This window comes from Pieris brassicae, chromosome 5 (genome assembly GCF_905147105.1).
Source record: "Pieris brassicae chromosome 5, ilPieBrab1.1, whole genome shotgun sequence".
Taxonomy (NCBI): Eukaryota; Metazoa; Arthropoda; class Insecta; order Lepidoptera; family Pieridae; genus Pieris; species Pieris brassicae.
Window position 1 is genome coordinate 17,866,588 of NC_059669.1, and position 23,020 is coordinate 17,889,607.

General features: G+C 33.4%; 1 protein-coding gene across 1 annotated transcript in view; it reads left to right on the forward strand.

The window, feature by feature from the left end:
- The window catches only part of LOC123710492 (DE-cadherin), a 175,287-nt gene extending 155,525 nt beyond the window's left edge, over positions 1-19,762 (forward strand). Inside the window, exons 16-24 of the mRNA XM_045662462.1 lie at positions 240-437; positions 3,278-3,494; positions 4,138-4,356; positions 11,692-11,916; positions 12,266-12,396; positions 13,487-13,622; positions 13,854-14,054; positions 14,374-14,529; positions 15,948-19,762. Coding sequence (XP_045518418.1) covers positions 240-437; positions 3,278-3,494; positions 4,138-4,356; positions 11,692-11,916; positions 12,266-12,396; positions 13,487-13,622; positions 13,854-14,054; positions 14,374-14,529; positions 15,948-16,072 — 1,608 coding nt within the window. The 3' untranslated portion in view covers positions 16,073-19,762. The remainder of the gene's footprint in view (positions 1-239; positions 438-3,277; positions 3,495-4,137; positions 4,357-11,691; positions 11,917-12,265; positions 12,397-13,486; positions 13,623-13,853; positions 14,055-14,373; positions 14,530-15,947) is intronic.
- Positions 19,763-23,020: the final 3,258 nt, after the last annotated feature.

Consider the following 23,020-nt stretch of genomic DNA (forward strand, 5'->3'; position numbering starts at 1 on the left):
TGTATATAAAGGTGTAGAACGTTGTCATTTTAGTAATTGGTTTCGTTTTGAGACCTTCATTGACTAAGTGTCCGTTAAATTGTAGTCAATTTTAAACGAGTATGTTTTCATGCGATAAATGTATTACTATATATATATTGACAAGTACCCGTTTCTGTGAATCTAATACTTCTGTAGATGTTTGGTAGTTGATTGATGATAATTGTATTTCCATTATTTATATATATGTTTTATTTCAGGGTACCAGCAAGAAGGACAAATTACATCGTCGCCTCGCCCAGTTGTACAACAAGTCGCTCGATAATGTTGACGTATTCACCGTATTCAGCAAGATGACAGTCAAAGACGAATTCTTGGATGTACGGTTCTCTGCTCATGGATCACCGTACTTCGAGCCTGAGAAACTAGATAGCATGGTCATTGGGATACAAGATACGGTATTTGTTTTCTACTTTCATATATAGATGTTTGTTTAAAATATTTCGAAGTCTAGGAACTTTTTCTTAGACCATCAGAGATTTTGAATTTTAATATTATCTAGATTACCATATTTTTACGCTAACCTTTATCTAAAGGATTTATGATAATCACATAACACATATGTCTTATTATAGCGTGATTTGAGAAAAAACTAAACTATTGTGTTTGGTTAATTTAAACAAAAACATATGCGTGTACATGTGTACAGCAATAATTATTACTTATGTATATAACACCAAAACAACAATATTAAAAAAAACAATCGCGCTACAAATTTTTAGGTCTGGGCCTCAGATTTCTGTATCTGTTTTCATGATCATTTGTTAATCGAATAGGCAAGTAGGTGATCAGCCTTCTGTGCCTGACGCACGCTGTAGACTTTTTGGGTCTAAGGCAAGCCGGTTTCCTCACGATGTTTTCCTTCACCGTTCAAGCTAATGTTAAACGCGCACATAGAAAGAAAATCCATTGGTGCAGAGCCGGGGATTGAACCTACGACCTCAGAGTCGCACGCTTAAGCCACTAGGCCAACGCTACTCCACATTTAAACACCTTACTGGTATCATTTCTTAAAAATGAACGTTAACTATCGAACTTACAAATCCTTATATTAGAACTTTTACGTTTGTTTAATGTAATCGCAATGTACGCAAAACGACACCACGTAATTTATTACGTGTAGTCTTACATGAAAGTTCAGACTCACGACATATAATTTTCGAAGGTTATATTATTATGCGTTATACATGCGTTTTTAGAAGGTTTGCTCACATGCTTTTAAATCTCCCTGCTACCTTGTTGAAAATAATATTGAAATTTCCATGTTCTGTAGGTAGTGCTAGTGACCTATTTTCACTAGAACAGTAAGTGCTTACTCCCTCCCTAAGCAATTCCAAGTTCTCTGCGGTTGAAATCGAGTACATATTAAGGGGTCTTGATAAAGATTTATGATTATTTACTTAAATGTAATGTATTTTAACCCTTAATAGTACCATAATGCTTTATTGTAAACGGGGAGACTTTGTTTATAACGTTGTTTTACTCAATTTAGACGACATGTAATGTAGATAAGGTCGCCCATTGTCTTCACAGTTTAAAGAAAATACGGGTGACGGGACAACCTTTTACGTTCTGAGCCTTAGATTTCTGTATTTGTGATTTTTATTTTTTATAATAGGCGTAGGTGATCACTCTTCTGTGTCTGACACACGCCGTCAAATTGTATGGCTAAAGCATGCCGGTTTCCGATGTTTGACTTAGGAGCGACTGTTACATTCGCATATATACAGAAAGTCAAATAGGTGCACAGCCAGGTTCGAACCTATAACCTCAGGGATGAGTGTTGCACGCTAGGCCTACACTATCACTAGGAAAACTTAAATTATTTAAGTTTTCTATTTTATTACCATTACCTAAAACATTAGTGTTTCCGATCACACACCAATCGAACGTGTTCCATTACTTTTCGTCGTATTTCAAATAAATAGAACTGCTTTATTATTCTGCAATAATTCTCGTAAAAACCAAACTAAGGGTCTTTTTCGTAAACGCTTCACTAATGTCGTATTTAATACGACTGAGTTGATAGCAACTTGTACACATCAGTTAAAGAATCTCAAGTCATGCTTATTTTATTCGAATTAGTGCAGTTAGTTCAAACGCATAATTTAATTAAAGTAACAATATAAAAATGCTCATCTGTCGGTAATATTAAACTCTAATTACGTTCTCACGTAATGTTGTTTAAAGTTTGCACTAGGGAATGCTTTCTAGGAGAAAAATATTTTTCTCTTAAAGCTACGTAACATTTGTAATGACCTCGTTAGTGACATAACGAGAATCGAAGCGCCTTGTCGTGATTTTTGTTAGGAAAATACGGCTGTTTATTGTTAAAATATCACCACAATGGTGTTCTGAAAAGGGTTTATAGTGTAAGTAGATTACGTAGTCCTCGTTTTCGTTCCGCATTTTATATCAATGGGTACAGAGTACGTGCTTAGCTGTTTACGATATCAATTTAATAACAATACTGCAACATGTTGATAAAGCTCAATTTTATTGAATTAATGAGAATTTTCCAAAACTGTGATTCCATACTAAATGCACTGACATAAAATTCTTTACATTCCTTGAATAAGTTTCAATTTCTTATTTTTTGTATTAAAATGTCGTATTTGCATTTATTTATTTACGAAAAACGTATGTGATCGTAATGTTTTTGCTGTAAATAAATTTTTTTAGTCATGGTTTCAAACATTCTTAAAGCATTTTAAAATATTCTTGATAAACATTTAATCTGAGATGTGAACTTGTTATTTTGGTGAAATTTTCTGTGAAATAATTTCACGGAAATATTTATGACTTAAAATATACATTTAAATCATATTTTTCAAACTACGTTTCATTTAAAGTAGTTTTAACTCATTACTTTATTTTTTCAAGATAAAAACCTAAGTTTCAATTAATTGCTTAGATGTCATTTAATCGCTAAAACAAAGAACATGTTTATTTAAAATTAAATGTCTGGGAAGGAAAATAAGATTTTTTATTTCCGGTTTCAACGCTCAGGTACTACTGTAATAGTTCAAAGACCATTTAACCTTTGATATTTTGAGAACTCTTTCTGGTTTAAGAAAAACACTTTTTGAACGGATTAAAGCTATGTATTATTATTAAAAACTTATAATTATTTACATAATTCTAAATATTAAACCTTTTCCGACGTTTCGCGTGCTTTTCAGCGTGCGTGGTCTTTCTGGTTTGTCAAGTGTAGTTTACAATACAATATCTTTTACAGCTGGAAGAAGAGCTTCAAGCAAAGATCTACATGGTGAAGATAGATGAATGTCTGATTGAGAAAGAGCAATGTGAAGACGCGTGTCGCAATGTCTTGACCAAGAATAACGTGCCGCTTTCTGTTTACACCAACACCACGAGCTTTGTAGGAGTATCAGCAAGAGTGGAGTCAGAGTGTACTTGTGACGTTGAAGAGCCACTCGTTTGCTTGAATGGAGGTAAGAGTACGGTATGAGCCCGCGGGATGAACCCTTGTAACACGTCCTGTATGTGCATGAGGCAGGCCGATGGAATTATAGTTTTGCCAATTCTGCCGTAATTATATGACTAAGCGGGTAATTTATTTATTTATCTATAATTTATTTATTTAATTGTTATCAGGAGTATTGGTTGATTTGTATTTGATTTTTCTCGTATATTTGATTTTGTTTTCTATATGACAACTCCGTTTCCGTCATGGGTGTAATTTACGTTACGAATAACCACCTTGGGACCTATAAGTATACCGCTAGTAAAGCTAAAATGTAATGCAGCCTATAATTATTTCTGAATATGAAAACCCGTTGAGTAAATTACACTTTATTAATTAAAATATATTGTCTTATGTTTTTTTTTTATTAAAATGATGGTAATGCACGCTCAAATTTCTCACAAAAACATTTATAATCTTAAAATGTACGATATCATAATGACTAACATTTTAATAAATACGACGGCTTTAACTGTAGAAAAAAGTATATGATTAAATGGCCAACAACGAACCGTCTAGAATAGTGACGGCAGTGCCACATTTAGCACTTGGCTGCCAGTGCCATAAACAATTATGTTATAAAATATATTTTTACAACTTATCATACACAGGTACACCATTCGCTGACAAATGCGAATGCCCCGAAGGATGGAATGGTCCGCATTGTGAGCAAACATCTATTGCCTTCCACGGCAACGGTTGGGCAATGTACCCATCACCACCTGCGTGTCACGAAGGCCACGTGACCTTGACTGTAACGTCACACTCGAGTAACAGTTTGATCTTCTACCTGGGACCGCTGAGACGTAACCTTCTTTTAGATGTACAAGGTAAATTATTAATTAACTAAAACATACTTTTAATCTTTCTAGGAAGCTATTGCTTTGCGATAAGCGTTGCACTGTGTTGTTTTTCTCGCTCAAACTTGAGAATGGCTGGACGTGGTTAATTATGATCTTGAAAAGAGTAAAAACGAAGAAAAATTTTAACTACGACAGTTTTTTTGTCTTTTTAAAAATAGATTTTTTTTTAATGGAATCTCGCTGTTGGCCTTAAGGGCCTTTACAGCTCAGCTCGGGCTACGTAGTTCGGCCAGAATGGCGTTTTATCCCGTGGCTAACGCAAGGGCGTCTCCTGTGAGACTCGAACCTCGGCTTAGGCCGTCGCAGGGTGGTCAATCGCCTGAAAGGCAGGACGGAAGCTCACTGTAGTGAGCGAAGTGCGAAGTAAAGGTCCTCGCATTCCCCGGGGACGACAGTTATTTACCCTATTCTGTGTTTGGCTATTATTGTTCGCTTTAATTTTTTGTTAGCTACGGTAATTGGATCGTCCATATCCGTTAGTGTGTGTCGAGGCCTCCTACGAGCCTTTTTTGTCGGGAAGGGGAAAAATAGAAAACCGTCACTTGGCTGTTATATAGTTCAATGCCTTCACAAATTTGTGGTTCATAGCTGTAGTATAAGGTCCGATCTCATTGGTCTATTTTTCCAATACCAATTTGCATTTTAAGGGGAGTATATAGATATAGTATATATCCAAACAACTGTGTTATCATAATAGAATTCTTGACTGAAAACAATAACAATCATAACGTTATTGCTTCCCTTAAAAAAACATTTTCAAATCTCTCAAAATAACAATCTTAAATTAAATATCGACTAAGGGTAAGAAATACAATACAAGAAAAGAGTATCAAAAGGCCGGCAACGAACTGGCAAGCCCTCTGGCATTGTATCCAGTATCCATGGGCGGCGGGTATCACGATACATCAGGTGATCCTCCTGCCCGTTTAACCCTTGTTCTATAAAAAAAATATAGTAATCTTAACACAAATAAAAGATATAAACTCTAGTAATATCCGCAGCTATCCGATTTCCGTTACCGATAAAGCAGTTTAAACGGTTAACTAGTTTTATTTGGAATCTGTTTCAACAAATGTTGCTATAAATATCGTAAAATGAAAACATATTATAAAGTTTAGTGCAATACGGATTTATGATTGTTATTGTTTTCGTGAAGTTTCTTTTATCTTAGTGGGATTAAGCGAGAGCTATTTTGAAATATTCTTGGAATTAAGATTAAAGACGATTGAAATGGATAAAGGAAGGAAAGGAATCTTATCTTCTATTATATGACTTTACTAAGACATCATGGAAAATTACGATCTAGCCTAACTTCACTCTAATGAGTAATTTTAGAGTAACCTTATTTACTAATAAGTACATTTAACATAAGAAAGTGACTAATAACACTACTTACAGCCTCTAATGAAAGACACTTTTTTCTTGTGTTCAATTTTTTTTTTACTTACCACTGTTTACCAATTAAGAATAACGTACACAAATACATTTATTCAAATGGTTTTGTCTTTTCCAGTTTTCTCACTAATACAAGTGAATATCAAATTATTTACATATTTACGAAGTTTAATTTGCTTGTCTTGTGTGTCTGGGTGGAAATAGGCATAGGAAAAAATAAGAAATGTACGTTCAGTGTGTAATGCCGTCTTAATTTTGATCCCAAGCCTCAACTCAATACATTATCTAGGGTTTAAAAATCAGACATTTCCGTTTGTGTACTTACCAGTTTTCCTTCGAAGGTATGAGATTTGGGATAACTGAACGCATCACTTTGAATATTGTTCTAGATATATAGTTTTAATACGCAAAGCAACAGTTTTACACACATTTTACGAGCTAATGCCGTACATCGGGACAGGGTCAGCTGGACGTTGACATATCGAATGACGTTTAGTTTCGCGGTCATTTGGAATAAAAGTTAGCCTGTAAGTAGCCTGTGCTCAGCAAGCTTCTTACGAGAGCGAGCGAGCAAGAGCGAGATGGTAGTTCACTCAGGGCCACCGCTTGCAACTCTATACAGCGCAAAGGCCCCTCACAGAGTACTGTTCTCACCTTTGGGTGACTACCCAGTACCAGCTCCTTCCGTTTGACCGTATTAAACGAATAGCGATTTGAATAGTCGACGATCAGTCACTTTCCGGACGGATTCCTTGGAGTTGCGTAGAGATGTGGGATCTCTCTGCATCTTCTACCGCATTTACCATGAAGGGTGTTCAGAGGAGTTTTTCGGACAAATAGCTGCAGCTGAATATCGGATGTCAAGACACATTACAATATACCATCCGTATCACCTTGACGTCTTTGTTTCACAACTGAGGGTTTCATAAGGCAATTTCTGCCGCGCACCACCACCATGGATCCAGCTGCTCACTGAAGTATTTCCGAACCAATTCGACTTAGGGTCAAGAAAAGAGTGTACCAATTCTTAACAGGCCGGCAACGCGCTTGCTTTAATTGCAAAACTTCAGATTTAATTTGACAGTTCCCAATACCTATACAATTTTTGCAATAAGGCGTGTAGAAAAAACAATACTGACACTTGGCAAGCTCTCCGTTAAAGCAAATATTCTTTAGGCGGTGCCAAATTGGCAATCTTGTGAAGTGAGGCTACTTAACTTGATCGGTTTGATCTAATTTATGTCGATTGCAACTGCAAATAAAGCTTTTATCGATTTTTCCACCAGCTAATGCATATCGTTTTTTCTAGACTGGTTGTTAATTTAAATCCAGTTTTAAATGTTTTCTGTATACATTAAGCTATATTGTTTTACTGTTTTATATTTTAAAAAAATTTAATCATTGTACGGGTCACGTTACTCTACTAAAGTGTTCTGACACTTTTAAATCAGGAATTAAATTTGCAGAGCTTTTATGGACATCACGTCATATTTATTTATACCTAAATTAATACATGATACCACAAAGATCAATCTCAATATCCCTGTCATCTACAATTTTAGCATCCAGAAATGGTTTTACTCGTGTAATAAAAACTTTTGTCACGTAAACGAAAGCGAATTTAGTAAATGTTATTTTATTTTTACTACTTGAATAAGATGTCTGAAGCAATAACATTTCGGTTTTATTCTTTTCTCTATCAATGTTTATAAAGGAAGAAAAATACAATTGAACATGAAATTCCAGAATAACGCCAAAATCAATCTTACGTCCATGAAAATTCAGTCGATATATCAACTATGTAATTATTAGCTCTGCAATAAAATTACTCATAAAATACAAATACATATGACAATTTGTATATATAGGCAGACAATTAATTTATATTCCATCACTATCTACTCCTCGGTAGTACTGTGAAGATAAATAAATTAGAATACATGAATGTCAAACAAAAAAATATTCTTTCAATTTGAACCATTACACGTTCGCGTTCAAGCTATATTCATTTTCTCGAAAAATTGCACTTTCATGTCTGCCTGCCAGGCTAGTAATCATGCTTTGTTACCCATTCCTCACATCAACACCAGCTTTTGTATCGCGCAGTCCGGACATACAACGATCACTATTTAAACCTTGACTTGTTTAAGCTATCATGGAATACGCTTAAAGGACACCCCACATACATCATTAATACAATGTAACCCTTTTTGTATATATTGTACTCCGGCTTTATTTATAATATTGTATGTTTTCCATCGTTGTATATAATTTATGTTAGCTGTTAGATCACCAGTAAATACATAAATAATAAGTTATGTTCGACATTTTTTTTATAGAACAGGGGCAAACGGGCAAGAGGCTCACTTAACCTTAAGTGATACCGTCCATGGATACTTTTAATGCCAGAGGCCTCGCGAGTGCTTTGCCGGCCTTTTAAGAATTGGTGGATATTATAAAAGTGTAGATTTGAAATATATTTTTAGTATAGAATCAATATTGCAAGTATGGAACTTACAACATACTACAAAAACCTATTAAGCTACACTTTCTTACGGCTACGCCAGTGGATAATGATTTTTTAATGATTTCGTAACGACTGACAGTCGCGTGTTATGATTTATGAGCATTCGCGTGATAGAACCTTATAAATATTATCAATAGTTACTACGAGCGTATTGTCTATTAATTCTTTAAATAGACGCAAGTCGTGATATATTAGGAACAATTTCGATTTACACGATATGGACTAAATTATGTTATATTCCTTCATATGGGCTATTGATCATTTTACGCAGTCAGGTTAACCAACCCAAATTATTGCTATGCCGTATATTTAACTCAGAACTGTGAGGCCAAGGCGGTCGAATTGGCTTAAAAGCACGCATAAAATGTCATCCAATAAATAAATGTTTTTATCTGTCTCCTTCTGTCATCTGCCAAATAATGTAGTATATCTTTGATTGCAATCGTATACCAATAACAAAGTCACATTTCAATTCGATTTTTAAATCCCTACATAAATTTAAACCAAAAGCTTTAAGAAAGCTCCAGTTCTGAACTTAATATAAAGCTAAGTAGTAAATTCAAAGGGTAAGGTTGCTGACCTAATCTCCTATTCTTGAGCATAAATAATTTAACGCCTCTTTAAGGCTCCAGTTTTCCCTCTTTGACATTTTCGCTAAGATTTATCGCTTAAAATATACTATTTTCGTTAGTGCTTTGAATAGAAGGTTGTTATTATATATAACTACGTAATTGTGATGCGTTTCTCTTATAAAGCGCCGTAGTACGTGGGATGATTGAATAATATAAGTAAATATATAATTTATAATTCTATTTAAGCATCACATTAAAAAACCCGGTTTAGCTCGAACTTTAAAACTGTTGTACTTTGCCGACACCAGAAGCTTGGTATACATGGCAAGACCACAGGTACAATCAAGCTTTGTAAATAAAGACAATTTAAATATTTATTTATTACAATGTGACTATTTGGTCACGGGAATCACGCCTGAACGGATGGATCGATTTCGCTAATTATTTTTTGTTGTGTTTGTTATTGTCAGGAGAAGAAGTATATGTAAGAAAAAAACATTAAAAAATCCCAGACATACGAAATTTTAAGTATACTTTTGTTTCAAAAAAAAACAATGGCGCTACAACCTTTTTAGATCTAGGTCTCAGATTTCTGTATCTGTTTCGTGATCATTTTTTAATCGAATAGGCAAGTAGGTGATCAGCCTTCGGTGCCTGACGCGCACCGTCGACTTTTTGGGTCTAAGGCGAGCCGGTTTCCTCGCGATGTTTTCCTTCCCCGTTCGAGCGAATGTTAAATGCGCACATAGAAAGAAAATCCATTGATGCACAGTGTAACAAAACTGTATCTTTATAACGACATAATTTTCATAAAAAAATACGAAAGAGGATACTTTTGTAAATATCGAAAAATTATAATAATATTTTATTGCCATAAACAAGTTGTATAAAACATTACAGTTGTAAATTAACACAATGATTTAAATCATGAAATTAGTTTATCTTTTACAAACTTATAGACTTATAAACGACAATCATACTTCTTACAAATTTTTTAGTCTAGAACATGTTACGTAATACAACTTAATAACAGACATCTTAAAAATCAGTTCGTTTGTCTACTGGGAAACCAATTTCTACCCAGAGGGTTATCGACCGCTTTGGGACTCCCTAATAATTCCAAGCTGTTATATTGTTTACATTGACCCCTTTAATACCGATAGAAACACCTTCATAATTATTACTTCATTATTTGTTGGTTAAGGCGGTGGAGTTTGTTTGTTTGTAATTAATATTCGTCGAAAGATAACACTGGCAAACAATTGATGTTTCGTGCCGTGAAACGTTGTCTTAACCCCACTTGACGTATCGAAATTTAATTATACGACGAACTTTGTTCGCGCTCTAATTATCTTAATTTCCATTAAGACTTAAATGTTTAAGCCGATGAAGATTTTATAAAGATATGCGTTAAGGACAACACATCTCTTTGTTACTGTCTCAGTAGCCTTAGCTGGATCAATTAATATTTTTAACTACTTGTTACTTTACTAACGTGCGTGGGAATGTTTAGCGAAGAGTGAAATGACAGTGCGCGTCATTAGTCAATAGCATTTATCTAGGCCAATCACGGAGATTCGACCTTTCCATTTGACCAATCAAAATCAAGAGGATTAACTACGTTTATTGTTTCCTTTCGAATATCCATAATCCAATACAAATTGATAGAAACTTTCTTTATTTTACAATCCAAATGCAGTACTAGCATCTACAAACGTTTTAAAGGATTTAACAAAATTTACACAATATTTATTATCATGAATGTATTATGTAATCATGAGTGTAGTAATTTTCTTTTCCATCCCATACTACTTAAAGTGCAATAAGCAGAATTTTAGCTTGAATTTGAGCCAAATACAGCAGCTAAAGCTTCACACATAATCGCTGCGGTTATTAATAGCACTTGTAGCATTATAAACTGGACCTAATTGGAACAACATTAGCTTTATAACACCTTGTAAGCCTTTGTTTAAACATGCTGTTATGAAGATAAAGGTTTTTACTATATATTCTACTTTTATTTGTGTCATTTTATTTTATACGAAATAGAATTAAGACTTAATATATTCTATACATCCGATGGCCATTATTATAATTTTGTGTTATGAAATCTTGTTTATTGAGTGCTTAATATTTTTAAATTTACTTGATTGTCAAAAAATGTTATTTTACATTAAAATATGTGTGAGGAACTTGGACTTACAAATCATGATTCAGTATTCTTCACGCTTGTGTAAAATTTTATTTAAAATATATATTTTAGTTTGATATTTTAAAATGATACAAACAAAACGTTGCAAGTAAAATGCAAAATAAGGCTCCTGTAGAGTGAGCCACGCAAGATAGTATTCGTAGTTGAAACCCAGTTCGTATAAATTTGTAAAATTTACCATAACATTTGTTATTCTAATATATATTTCTGTATCTTTGAGCACTATTATTTGCAATATCAAATTACGTTGAATACTTTGTCACTGATATATTGCACCAGGTCTAAATGTATTCATTATATAACACATAACACTAACCTTTAAGCGAAATGAATAAGCACCTTCATATAAATATGTATTTACCAATTACATATGAGTGGTATACAGAAATATATTATGTATTGCTCTCAAATATTTGCGTCCGCATAATTTTTCCTTTTAATCAACCTGACTTAACGTAGTTTTCGCGTCTAGACCTGCAGGTAACCTTCCGCTGTTATTGTTAGGATAACATCGGAAGGAAGAACCAAGCATCTAGCAAGAAACCTTCTACCCTGTATAATAAATGTATAATTATAACAATGTATTTTTGTTTCAGACTTCATGTCGTTGGAGCTTGTCGACGGATATCCAATCTTACTTGTCGATTACGGTTCCGGTACTACCAAACTAAACAACAGCGTGGTGCACGTGGCAGATGGCAAGCCGCATTTAATAGAAATAGTTCTCATGAAGAGCTCAATTGAAATGTTTGTGGATAGATGCAAATTATCAACGTGTATGAGTTTGGCGGCACCAATTGCGCCTAGGCAAATTTTGAATGGTAAGTAGGCTTTTTAATAAAGTAGGTTTCAGCATGAAACAGGTTTAGAAATATTATATCAATTATTTGAATTAAGTTTAAGCTGATAAAGAAACGTTATTTAAAAAATGTAAAAGAACAATAAAAAAATATTTGTATAAAACTTAATGAGCGTTCAAAAACGAATGTAGAGTTGAGAAAATCGTACGTTTGTCCACTATGCCAATAATTTCAACGTATACATGACGTAACATATGAATAATGACATTAAATTTATGCCATTAAAATTTACTTCCCATATATGATTGAAGATAATGAGATTTTGTAGGATAGCATAGCCTAAGTTTTAATATTTAACAATTGTTCACAGTGAATGGTCCACTGCAGCTAGGTGGCGCTAGTATCGACCTGCAAGACCTTGCTCGCTCGTTCGGCTGGCAGCACGTACCAACGAACCAACACTTTATGGGCTGCATCAGTAATTTTACGTACAACGATTTTGTAAGTGTTTTTAACAACATAAAATTATTGTATTTATTTTATTTTTTCTCTATGTATCCATTCTCCTCTTGCTGTCTTATTTATGTTTTATTCACATCTTTAAGTTAACTAAATGAACTTTTGTTTAAAAAATGTCAATTATTAATTATCTAAGTAGTCATTGAACTGTATAAGATATAAGTGATAATTACAGTTAGCAATAAAAAATGGCTGATCTGTTTTAAAACATGTAACTCTTTAAAATTGTAAAACGACTTATACTATAAAATTAAGTTAAGCAAAACTAATCTACTAAGGCGAGTCGACCCTATACGGCCTATACTCCCGCCCCAGTTCCGACATCAGCGTACTAGCAAGGGCCACCATCTCCACGAACTATTAAAACAAAAGAGAAAAATGCATAATATATGATAATGCGATTCATAAAACCTAAATGATACCGTTTTTATCAATACCAGCGTGTTAATTATATTCGCTGTTAAATCTTGTGTAGTCCAAACTATACGATCGACCCCTCTTGTTAAATAAAACGACTAAGAGCTACAGTAGTAATATAGTGTAATATATTGGGACAGCTTTTATAGATTATTTAAAAGTAACCTATCTCGGTGGATTTCCCTAAAGCACTTTGCAAATAGTTTTCACTAAAAGATTGTTTTCTATTCATCCGAAACTGGAGTTGGCGAACAAAACTTTTAAATTAATAAAAGGTTTTCTAATAAGTTTCTAAACTTAGGAATTACGTTTCACGGTCCATTAAATTATCTGTAATGACAGAATTATGATTTACCTATATGATCAGTCAGCTGAAAAGAAACTACACATTAAAGAAAGTATAGCAGTAAGTCTTTTAAACTTTGATTATATTTTAAATAAAGAAACCAAAAACTAAACGCTGACTAATAAATTATAAATATAAAATTGTCTTGATGCGGATGTGTGTGAACAGCAAGCACGATAGTATATTTAATAAAATAAAGAAGTAGGTAAATTGTAGTTTAAATCCTATGAAATGATTTTATGCGTAAAAACAAAAGTAGCAGAAGCTAATGAATATCGATATTTAGTTATTGACCAATTTTTTTCACAGATGTACAACCTGGGTAGACCATCGGTAGAGGTGAATGCAGACCCTGGATGCCAGAAGAGCGTATTCACTGCTGTTACGTTTGGCATCGACACCAATTTTCTCGTTGCTATACTTGTGTGCATAGCGATATTAGTCAGTGAGTACACAAGTATTGAGAGAATATTTTATAAATTATTCCAATTATTATGATTGAAATTTATAATTTTTTGTCTGCCTGCGGAAACACGGACTGTTTATCATCAGTCAAGATTTATGTACTTATTCATTATTAAGTAATAATCGAGAAACCTTTGTTTTCATAATACACTATTTAAATCGTACAAATGACAGTAACATTGCACTGAAATAATAGTCTTTTTTTTCTTAGTTCTTCTCCTGGCGGTGGTAGTGCACAGACGTCGAGCTGATGCGTGGGCCGAAAAAGAATTAGATGATATTAGAGAGAACATAATAGCATATGAGGATGAAGGTGGTGGTGAAGGCGACGCAGGATATGACCTGCATGTGCTTCGGCAGATGTATGATGGTCCACCTCCAGATACCGACGTGGCCTTTTTACAGGCGCCTGGTAAGTTTTTTGTAGGTCTGAGAGAAGCTTTGTGAAAGAACTAAAGAACTTCACCAGTATGGTTCTTTAAAATATAAGAAACTGGCGCTACAACCTTTTAAGACTGGGCCTCAGATTTCTATTTCTATTAGGTGATCATTTATTTTTTATAATAGGCAAGCAGGCGATCAATCAGATCAAAGTTTTAGTTAAGCTGTTAAATTATAATAATCTTACTTTTCTTAGTCACAACTTATATCTTAATGATAAATCAGCCTTACAGTATACAAATTTTTTATAAGGTGAAGGAACTTTTGTCTAACTCAACTTTTGCAACCAGGTATGGTAGGCGCAGCGCCGGATATATCCGGTTTCCTAGACGACAAGAAATCCGTCCTAGACCGCGACCCCGAGATCACTCCCTATGATGACGTCAGACATTACGCGTACGAAGGAGATGGCAACACTAGCGGCTCTCTCTCATCATTGGCTAGCTGTAAGTTTTTTTTTTTATATAAAGACTCAGAAATTAGCGATATAAGTTAACTAATATTAGATAAGATTAAAAAAAATCTTGAACGCATCTAGCCTCTCTGACCACATATATCACTTGAAACGGTGAGTAATTTACATTCGCGATTATGTTAAAATTGTTATTTATAGCTTTAAATCATTACGACCCACTACAAAAGCTATTATATTGGTTTTTGATTTAGATATGTCTTTGGTAGATCCATTAATCACGTTTTGGCAAATGACTATCCCAAGTACAGGCAATGATTCTGAAACGACTTAGCGCGAACTCTGACTCCCGTATGTCATTACGGAAGTAGTCAGTCACTATGTAAGTCTCGTTTCTGTATATCACTTCAGTACAATTATACCAAATGAAATGTATTGTATTGTGTATATGTGATTTCGTTTTGTGTCACACCTGCCATGTAGGTAATTTTATACGGTGTCACATTCTTTGGCCCGCCGCCGAGTTGCACATGCCAAAAACGATTTATAGTAAGTGTGCATTTTGGCACTATGACTTATTGCTATTATTAATCTTAAGTCAATATCGATCAAACGAAAATGAAGAGAATTTTAAAATATTAAATTAACTTAACTCCTGGTAATTGGCTTGAAAGCACACACTAAAGTTCATCTAAAAACCACGAATGCGTTATGATATTTTCATTTTTTAAGATTTTGGAATCGAGTAAATATATTTGTTTTTAAAAAGTGTTCGCTTGGAAGACGTTAAACTAAAAATCATATATTCAAGAACTTTACCAATACTTTTACTAACATACATATGCGCAAGCCGCTTCAGCAATCACAACCGTAGAAAAAGTTGAAGTAATTCAAAATTCTCGCGTTTTTATTAACTTCTCAATGATTACAGTAATTGGTGCCATTTCACTACGAGCAGTACTCGATTTAATGAGCCAAATGACGTGCGATACGAGAAACAAATAATTAACGAACATTCTGTGCGTTTTATATTCCGTTGGTTGCCACAAAATATTCATGGATGATCAATGATTTTGGTACATTGTGGATTATATCGTCCTTTTGATATAATTCAGAAACATGGCTTATTGTTACTGTGATTTAACGTTACTTAATTAATTACAATATATAACATATTATTGGTATTTTTTAGCTTATATATTTGTTGTCCCGAAACTAAAAGTTCAATGACCTGAAAGGTGAAAGGGACAAATCGAAATGTATTCATTGGTACACTTATGATCGTCAATATTAAAAAGATTGGAATGGTAAAATTTACATTTTCAGACACTTGTCTGGCAAATAAGTTAGAGTTGTATGTGGTTAGAATTTACCAAAATAAATACTACAAAATCCTTACTAAGCTTTGTATAAATCTCGTATAAGCTCTTCTCATATAAATTATCTCCACAGGTACCGATGATGAAGACCTTAAGTTCAACTATCTGTCGACATTCGGGCCGCGGTTCCGCAAACTAGCAGATATGTATGGTGATTCGGATGACGAGAGAGCGCCCCATGAGGAGTCCTGGTGCTAGCATCACGCTTGGCTCGTGTAGCCACACCAAGTCACCTTTGTATAGGCGTTTTTGACTATCTGGGTTTATGGTCAGTGAGTTTTGAGTGACCCCACCGTAAGTGACTTTGTGATTACGCATAATGGCGTTTAGTGCTTAATGAAGACGCGGGTAGAATTGTAATGTCCAATGTTTTGGACAAAATACTTTCTGTATTTTTCTTTATTGTATTTAAAGAGTATCTACTGCTCTCTAAGGCTTTTATAAATTTAAAAAATACCTGTTTAAAGCTGATGTACATAATTCTTGCATAACCCAATAAAACACTAATAGATTTCATTCGTGCGAGTTTAGTTTATGCAGGTAGTGCAGTATCTACCCGCATCTATGTCAATCGCTTGTTATATCAATGAAAATACTTTCTAAGATGGCGAAAATTCCTAGTGAATTAGAACAATTTAAAACGAAATGTGTAAAATAGTTAGCATTTTTCGATGTTAATATGTTTTAAGAATTGACTGATTTGTATCGTTGTTTAGGCATTGTTGTAGAAATGCCTAAATTACTTCATGTATGTAATTTTATAAATAACACTTAAGAAAAATACTTATAATCTAAATTAAGTTAGATTACTGCATTTTTTGTATGGTTGTAAATTATTCGAAAAACGTAGTTTTCATAGTATTATTAAGTGACATTTATGACAGCTATAGTTAAATTTAAGTGCCATTGATTTCAATTCTATGTATTTTGTTTGCAAAGAAGTTGCCAGCGAAAAAAATGGTGATATATCCCGCCCATTTTCGATTTTGTTTAGTACCTTAGTTTTAAGTTTTTTTTTTACTTTTTGATGTCAATTGGTTTAGTCCGCTATCCAGCGTTTATGTTATAACGATATCGTCCAGTTATTAATATGGTGCATTCGAAATAAATGGTTAAAATTCAAATTTTAGTTTCTTATGGAAAACCTTTTCGTGTTAACATTACTGAACGGTAATAATGAATTGAAGTTAGACCTATGTAAATATGTAAATTAAATCCTTATTCATACGTATGCATAAGTAATTTTTATATGACTACAATACAGGTATCCCAAGATCATTGCTAAAATGTAAATAATCTTGTTATTTCATACAAATTTACGCTGTAATTAATGCGGTAGAGAACCTTTGTTTCATAACTGTACGTAAGAAACAGTAGGACGATTCTGTAAACAAGCTGAATTTAACAGGAACACACTTTTTCCACCTCTATGGTTGGCTCTTTCAGAATACGGTTGCTTCGGTTTCTTATTTTCATTTGTTTTCATTACTTGCATTGGACTTGGGACACCATGTAAGAGGCGATTATACAAGGTGTCTTATAATTATGCATATCAACGAAGTGTTATATTCACTAGTATAACTTCTACATCTCTTGGTGTCTAGGATCTATCCATTATACCATTCCTATTATAAAATGCTTTTCCGAATTCCGTAAATGTCATTAATTAAGTATTAAGTACTGTCAATCTTAAACAGATCTTAACAGTAGTAGGCAGCTTGATTTAGTTTCTAGAACATGGGTTCGAAGTAAATAGAACCGTTTCTAAATTTATTTTACTTTGACAATCGCGTTCATATTTGCATACCCCAGTTAGATATAAATATTTACAAATCTCTATTATACTCTTTATTTTATGTTGCTCTTGATAACATTTGAAAACAATATTTCATAAGGATGTGACGACGTATGCTTGTACGTACGTATAGTCTAAAAAAAACATTCAAATCCGTTTGCTATACCAATATATTGGTAGAGTGGCAGCGAATTCGTAGGATACTTTGTTTTATTATTTCTTTGTATACCGTGACTTTTTTCTATAGAATTCAAATCCAGGCGTTTAGTGAATTTTTTGCGTTCAGTACCTGTTTAGTGAAACTTATACCTGGCAGCTGTATTTACTCTAATTAAATTGGGTCATGCCTTTCCGTCATTTATCTTTTTGATTTATTGTGTCCACACAGACTAAAATTTCTATCAAAATAAATAGTTAAGCGAAACACTTAAGAGCTTCTAAAGTCTAGCTAAGTTATAGAGTATTTTTTTTTATAAACATGACATATACGTGTTCCGTTTTGTTAGTACTATGGTTTGTCAAAAATTCTAAGCGACCTCTGTAACAATATTTTATGAAAATATTGACAGCCCGGGTCCCGCTTATTTTGACATTGACAGTTCGAAGTATCTTTAGTGAAAACGATCTCGTATTGTCAAATTAAATACCATAACGTATTTTTATTGTTTAATTAGTGCTTTTTTAATGTATCCATTATTTTGCGTACAAATAGATTGTAATATTAATATAGCTATAAGTAACGTTTCTAATTCCTACATTCCAAAACCAAGTTCGATGTATTTAATATAATTGGAGCAATTATTCGTACTTAGAAATTTGAGAGGTCATTCAATATGTATATATGATCACCACTGATTGTGATTAAAACCACTGCCATGGAAATGTTTAACGTAATACAAATTAATGGTCTTGTATTAAAACTTGAATAAAACACAATGGTCCAAATTTAATTTAAATAGTAAATTTATTTTTTCTCCCTTAACTCGTATTTTGACTTTGACAAAGAAAACGACAACCTGAGGCAAATAGCTGTATGACATTAGTACTGCGCGTTGCCGCCAGAGGCGCTGCAAAGTTGTCTTTTCCATTATTCTTACATATACGTATGCGTACTATATTGCCTTAGTTATCACAGTATTAAGCGTTTAATACTATCGATATTCGCAAAATACCGTAAATGAGTTTATTCTTTAATTCTCAGTAATAGTAACTTTTTTTTTTAATATGAGACCATACAGTTCAATTTGTTCTAAGTGACAAATGTACCTAGTGTGTTTGTTTAGGTATAAACGATGTGCATATTGATGTATTGTCTGTGGAACATTTATATTAAATAATTGCAGTAATTTGTAAATAATTATTGCGTATGCGGTCTTGTTTCTGGTTATACGATTATTTTAACTATTATCGACCCGTTTAAACTATACAAGTTCATATAGACATGTTTTGATTCAACTCCATGTTTTGTTTGCGTAAAGAAGCAACGAACAAAGTTATAAAGTTATTGCCTACAGCTATAACGGCTTACCTCAAGACTACATATAAAGGATGATTCTAAGTTCAAACCTGAATTATATCAATTTGTATAGGAGATTAAGCATTTTCTTTACGAAGCATTGTTACATTTCAAAGCTTGCAGAGTCGAATTTGCCAGCATTTGATCCTCATAAATATTCACATTGTACATCTTGCTTTGTATGTTGAAGCTACTAGCGAAAGGTCAAGATGCTACTCGGATCTTTGAGATTGGTATTATAGTGCAAAATGACGTATTCTAGTTTATTTTATTCTTAATTTGAATTTTGTGCAACGCCATTATAAAATACAGAGCACTCCCGTCGATAAGTTTTTTACCCTCGAAAAAATAAGTACATAGATTATAATTTCGATAATGACATACACAATTATTCGTATAATCGGAAACAATAGATGATGGGTTCGAATGTGTGAAAAAGAAAGTATTTTATGCGTAGGCTAAAACAGAAGAGTCCGACTGAAGATTGTCATATTATATTAATTAGTTAAGGACCTATAATTTTTAAATTGTTTATATAGAAATAAAAACATTCAATTCAGCATTGAAATAAAGTGATGATATTGAGAACTTAGTTTAATATTGACATTCCTATATAATATTTAAATTTTCATTCGCATTGTAAGCTGAACAATGTTCAACAAAATATGTGGCTAAAATATGAAAATTAACTTCAAATACAAACAAGTTTAGTCCCAAATCGCAGACACAATGCAATAGCATGGGTAAACCACACAAAATTTCAGTGAACTAAGCTGTTAAAAGCAACGACCCCAAACTTTATTATATTTCGGGCAGCGCTGAAATATTGTCACCTAAAACTAGTTCGACCTAACAAATTAAGATATTTTATCACGCAGTTTAAGTTTAAAAATATAAAGAATCTTTGTCTAAACAGATTTAAATATTTTTAATTAAATTAACTTCAAAATATTTAATTAGTTTATACTATTTAAAAAAATACGGATCACGTGACAAGTGTGTGACGAACGTGCACCACAAAGTTTGTAAGTGCCAGCGCTGATATAAGTTAACGCGCTTTCCATTTCTACACTCAGCTGCTTGCATGAGAATTTTTCATCAAAAACAAAGAAATGGAGCCGCGCATCCCTACAACTAATCCTGTGATCCCTAAATACGCAATAAAAAAGGTAATTCAGGTTATCCTATTCCTAACCCAACGAAGCGTATTGCAACACTTTAAACACAAAACTAAGGAAAGTTCCATAAAATATACTGCACATTGTTTACTGTGGTGGGGGAGTGAGCCGTTCTGTGCAATGATCCGTGAAAACTGGCGTACGCGACTTAGCCAGGGATTTTGGTCAAAATTGGCACCACGCCAGCCTTATTCCATGAAAAATGATTTTTTTGTGATTCACTCGGCAGTGCGGCGTTTGTGAGGTTTTAAAATCCATTAGCTTCCTCGAATTAGGTACGTAGCTCCTTTGATCAAAGGAAATTTTAAATTATTGGCCTGGTATTGGCTTTCTTTTTATGTTTAGATTTATTTTGAAATGCTAAAAAGCAAAATACGCGTTTCGGTTTGGAAACCAAAGGAGCAATAATCTGTTTTAGCACGCAAATGAAAGTTATTCTAGAAGTACATTAGTGTTAAGTAGATTGGCGTGTGTTGTGCGAGATCACAATTTACTCCGGTCAAATTCATAACATTATAATTAAGTTTGATCAAGCAGACTAATTTGTGTCCAAAGACAAAATCGTCTGGGATTCTGATAGCTAATCAGTTTGATTAGTTTCGAATCCTTTTATGTAAGTATGAGATTGGTTGTGAGCGAACAGAGAAAACATTTTCGAACATAGTTACACACACAGACTAGAAACGTTTTTGGTCGAATTATGTACTATGAGCCTCTCTCATTTAATTTCATATTTCGAGTATAACTCTGTAATACGTGGTAAAATTTTCATGATGATTTATGTAAGATCTACATTTTTTTTAAATCTTCCACTGCCCTTGTCAAGATAATAGAACGCTTAAAATAACATTAACCCTTACAATAGAGTAACAGTATTTTTTGTGAACCGCCTAAAAGTTTGCAAGCAAAACAAAAGCCATTCAAAAGCAAATTCCGAGCCATTACGTCTCCAAAATAGCTGAGGCACTGGTCCGATAGTTTAGTTTGTTCCTCCCTCGGGTCATATTCTAGTTTACGCGTATGCAAATAATCTTAGCTACGCATAACGTACGCCGAGATAATGATACTTTATACCGTGAATTTATGCTCATAGAGCCGTAATTTCATCGAGACTCGTAAAATAGCCTTTATCAGCCCGGAATACGAGCTATAGTTATATCACAATATGTTTTAAAAATCCTAGATAAATAGTGATTATATAGATCGATTATAATAAATTCGTGTTTATTTGGTATTACTTGTACACAGTTTTGAAATAATTTTATAGTATAGACATACACAATTTATTATATCAAATATTTTTTTGAGAATTGATGATGAAACTAAATTCTAGATATGTATGTAGTAGAAAAAATATTTTTGAAGTGAAACTTCCTTATCGGCGTTGGAAAAAAAATAACCGTCACATTTTCTTATCCCTATCATGATTCGAAGAGATTCGAAGCCATTAATAACAAAAATATATAATAACGATAATAATTCTATTACAATTAATGACATTCAGTAATAAGATAAAATGAAATAATTGTATTATTTGTTTTTAGGCTAAGCCTTTTGTTAAACTTCATCTAATTTAACTTTATTTAACCAATTTCTCTAAAGTTGCATACAGTAGATTATTTTTCGAAAAATAAGGTCATAAATAAGTTTCACTTCTTACCTGTGTACTAGTACACGCACACATTTTTTTATATGTTATATTCGAACAGGTAATTACAAGTAAAGGTGGGCTTAGCGGTCATACTTTTTGACAAGTAATGCAAATATCAGGATACGAATTCGACCTCAAAGATCTTGAAAGTAAAAAGGAAACTCAGCGTAACCGAGGTATCCCCATTGTGTGGGTATTTCATTAATATTCAGTGAAATAAACATGTGTTCAACTCGAAAATCGTATCTAGAACAATTCGGGTGCCGACTTAACAGCTGCGCCTTGACCATTGTTATTTACATGTTCGACTTCTACATATTTTTGCAACATGATATTAAAATTAGAAAATTTAACACTCACACTCAGCAGTCTGCGAGAAGCTAAAAAATCTTAAGACGCACGGCTGATAATCATAACTGTCATGGCAATAATTAGTTATAATAATCTGTGCAAAAGTATAATATAATACAGGCTGCCATTCACACCTCAACCATAACATCGAACCCCCTACATTGCAGGACATGGGAGCTTTTTTCTTGAGGGTCTCAAGACGGGGCACTGACGGAACACCGGCTGTACGTTTTAATCAATCAAGTCAAGGTTTTAATCAACCTTTTCAATAATAATATATAAACAATAGTAATAATTTATTTTCAGCTTTTACATATTTATTTTAACCTGACAAAACTCAAAGTTAAATGAATCTATGTTTTGAGTGCTTTTAATCAGATGACACGCACACAGAGGCGTTAACTGACACACGACGACCGACGCGTTTACTAAATTTCAATCGTACTTAATGACTGTCCCATGACATACATATATATAAACAGCATATACATGTACATCTCCTTATATTATAATCCAGATAAAAGGTAGATTAAGTTCAGTTAGAGAATCGTTTGCAGTACCAATGATATCTTACAATATAAACTTACTGCTTTTATGAATCTTCGGACCGTCTTTTTCTCTTTTAAGTTTATCCCAGAGCCGACAAAGGGCAATG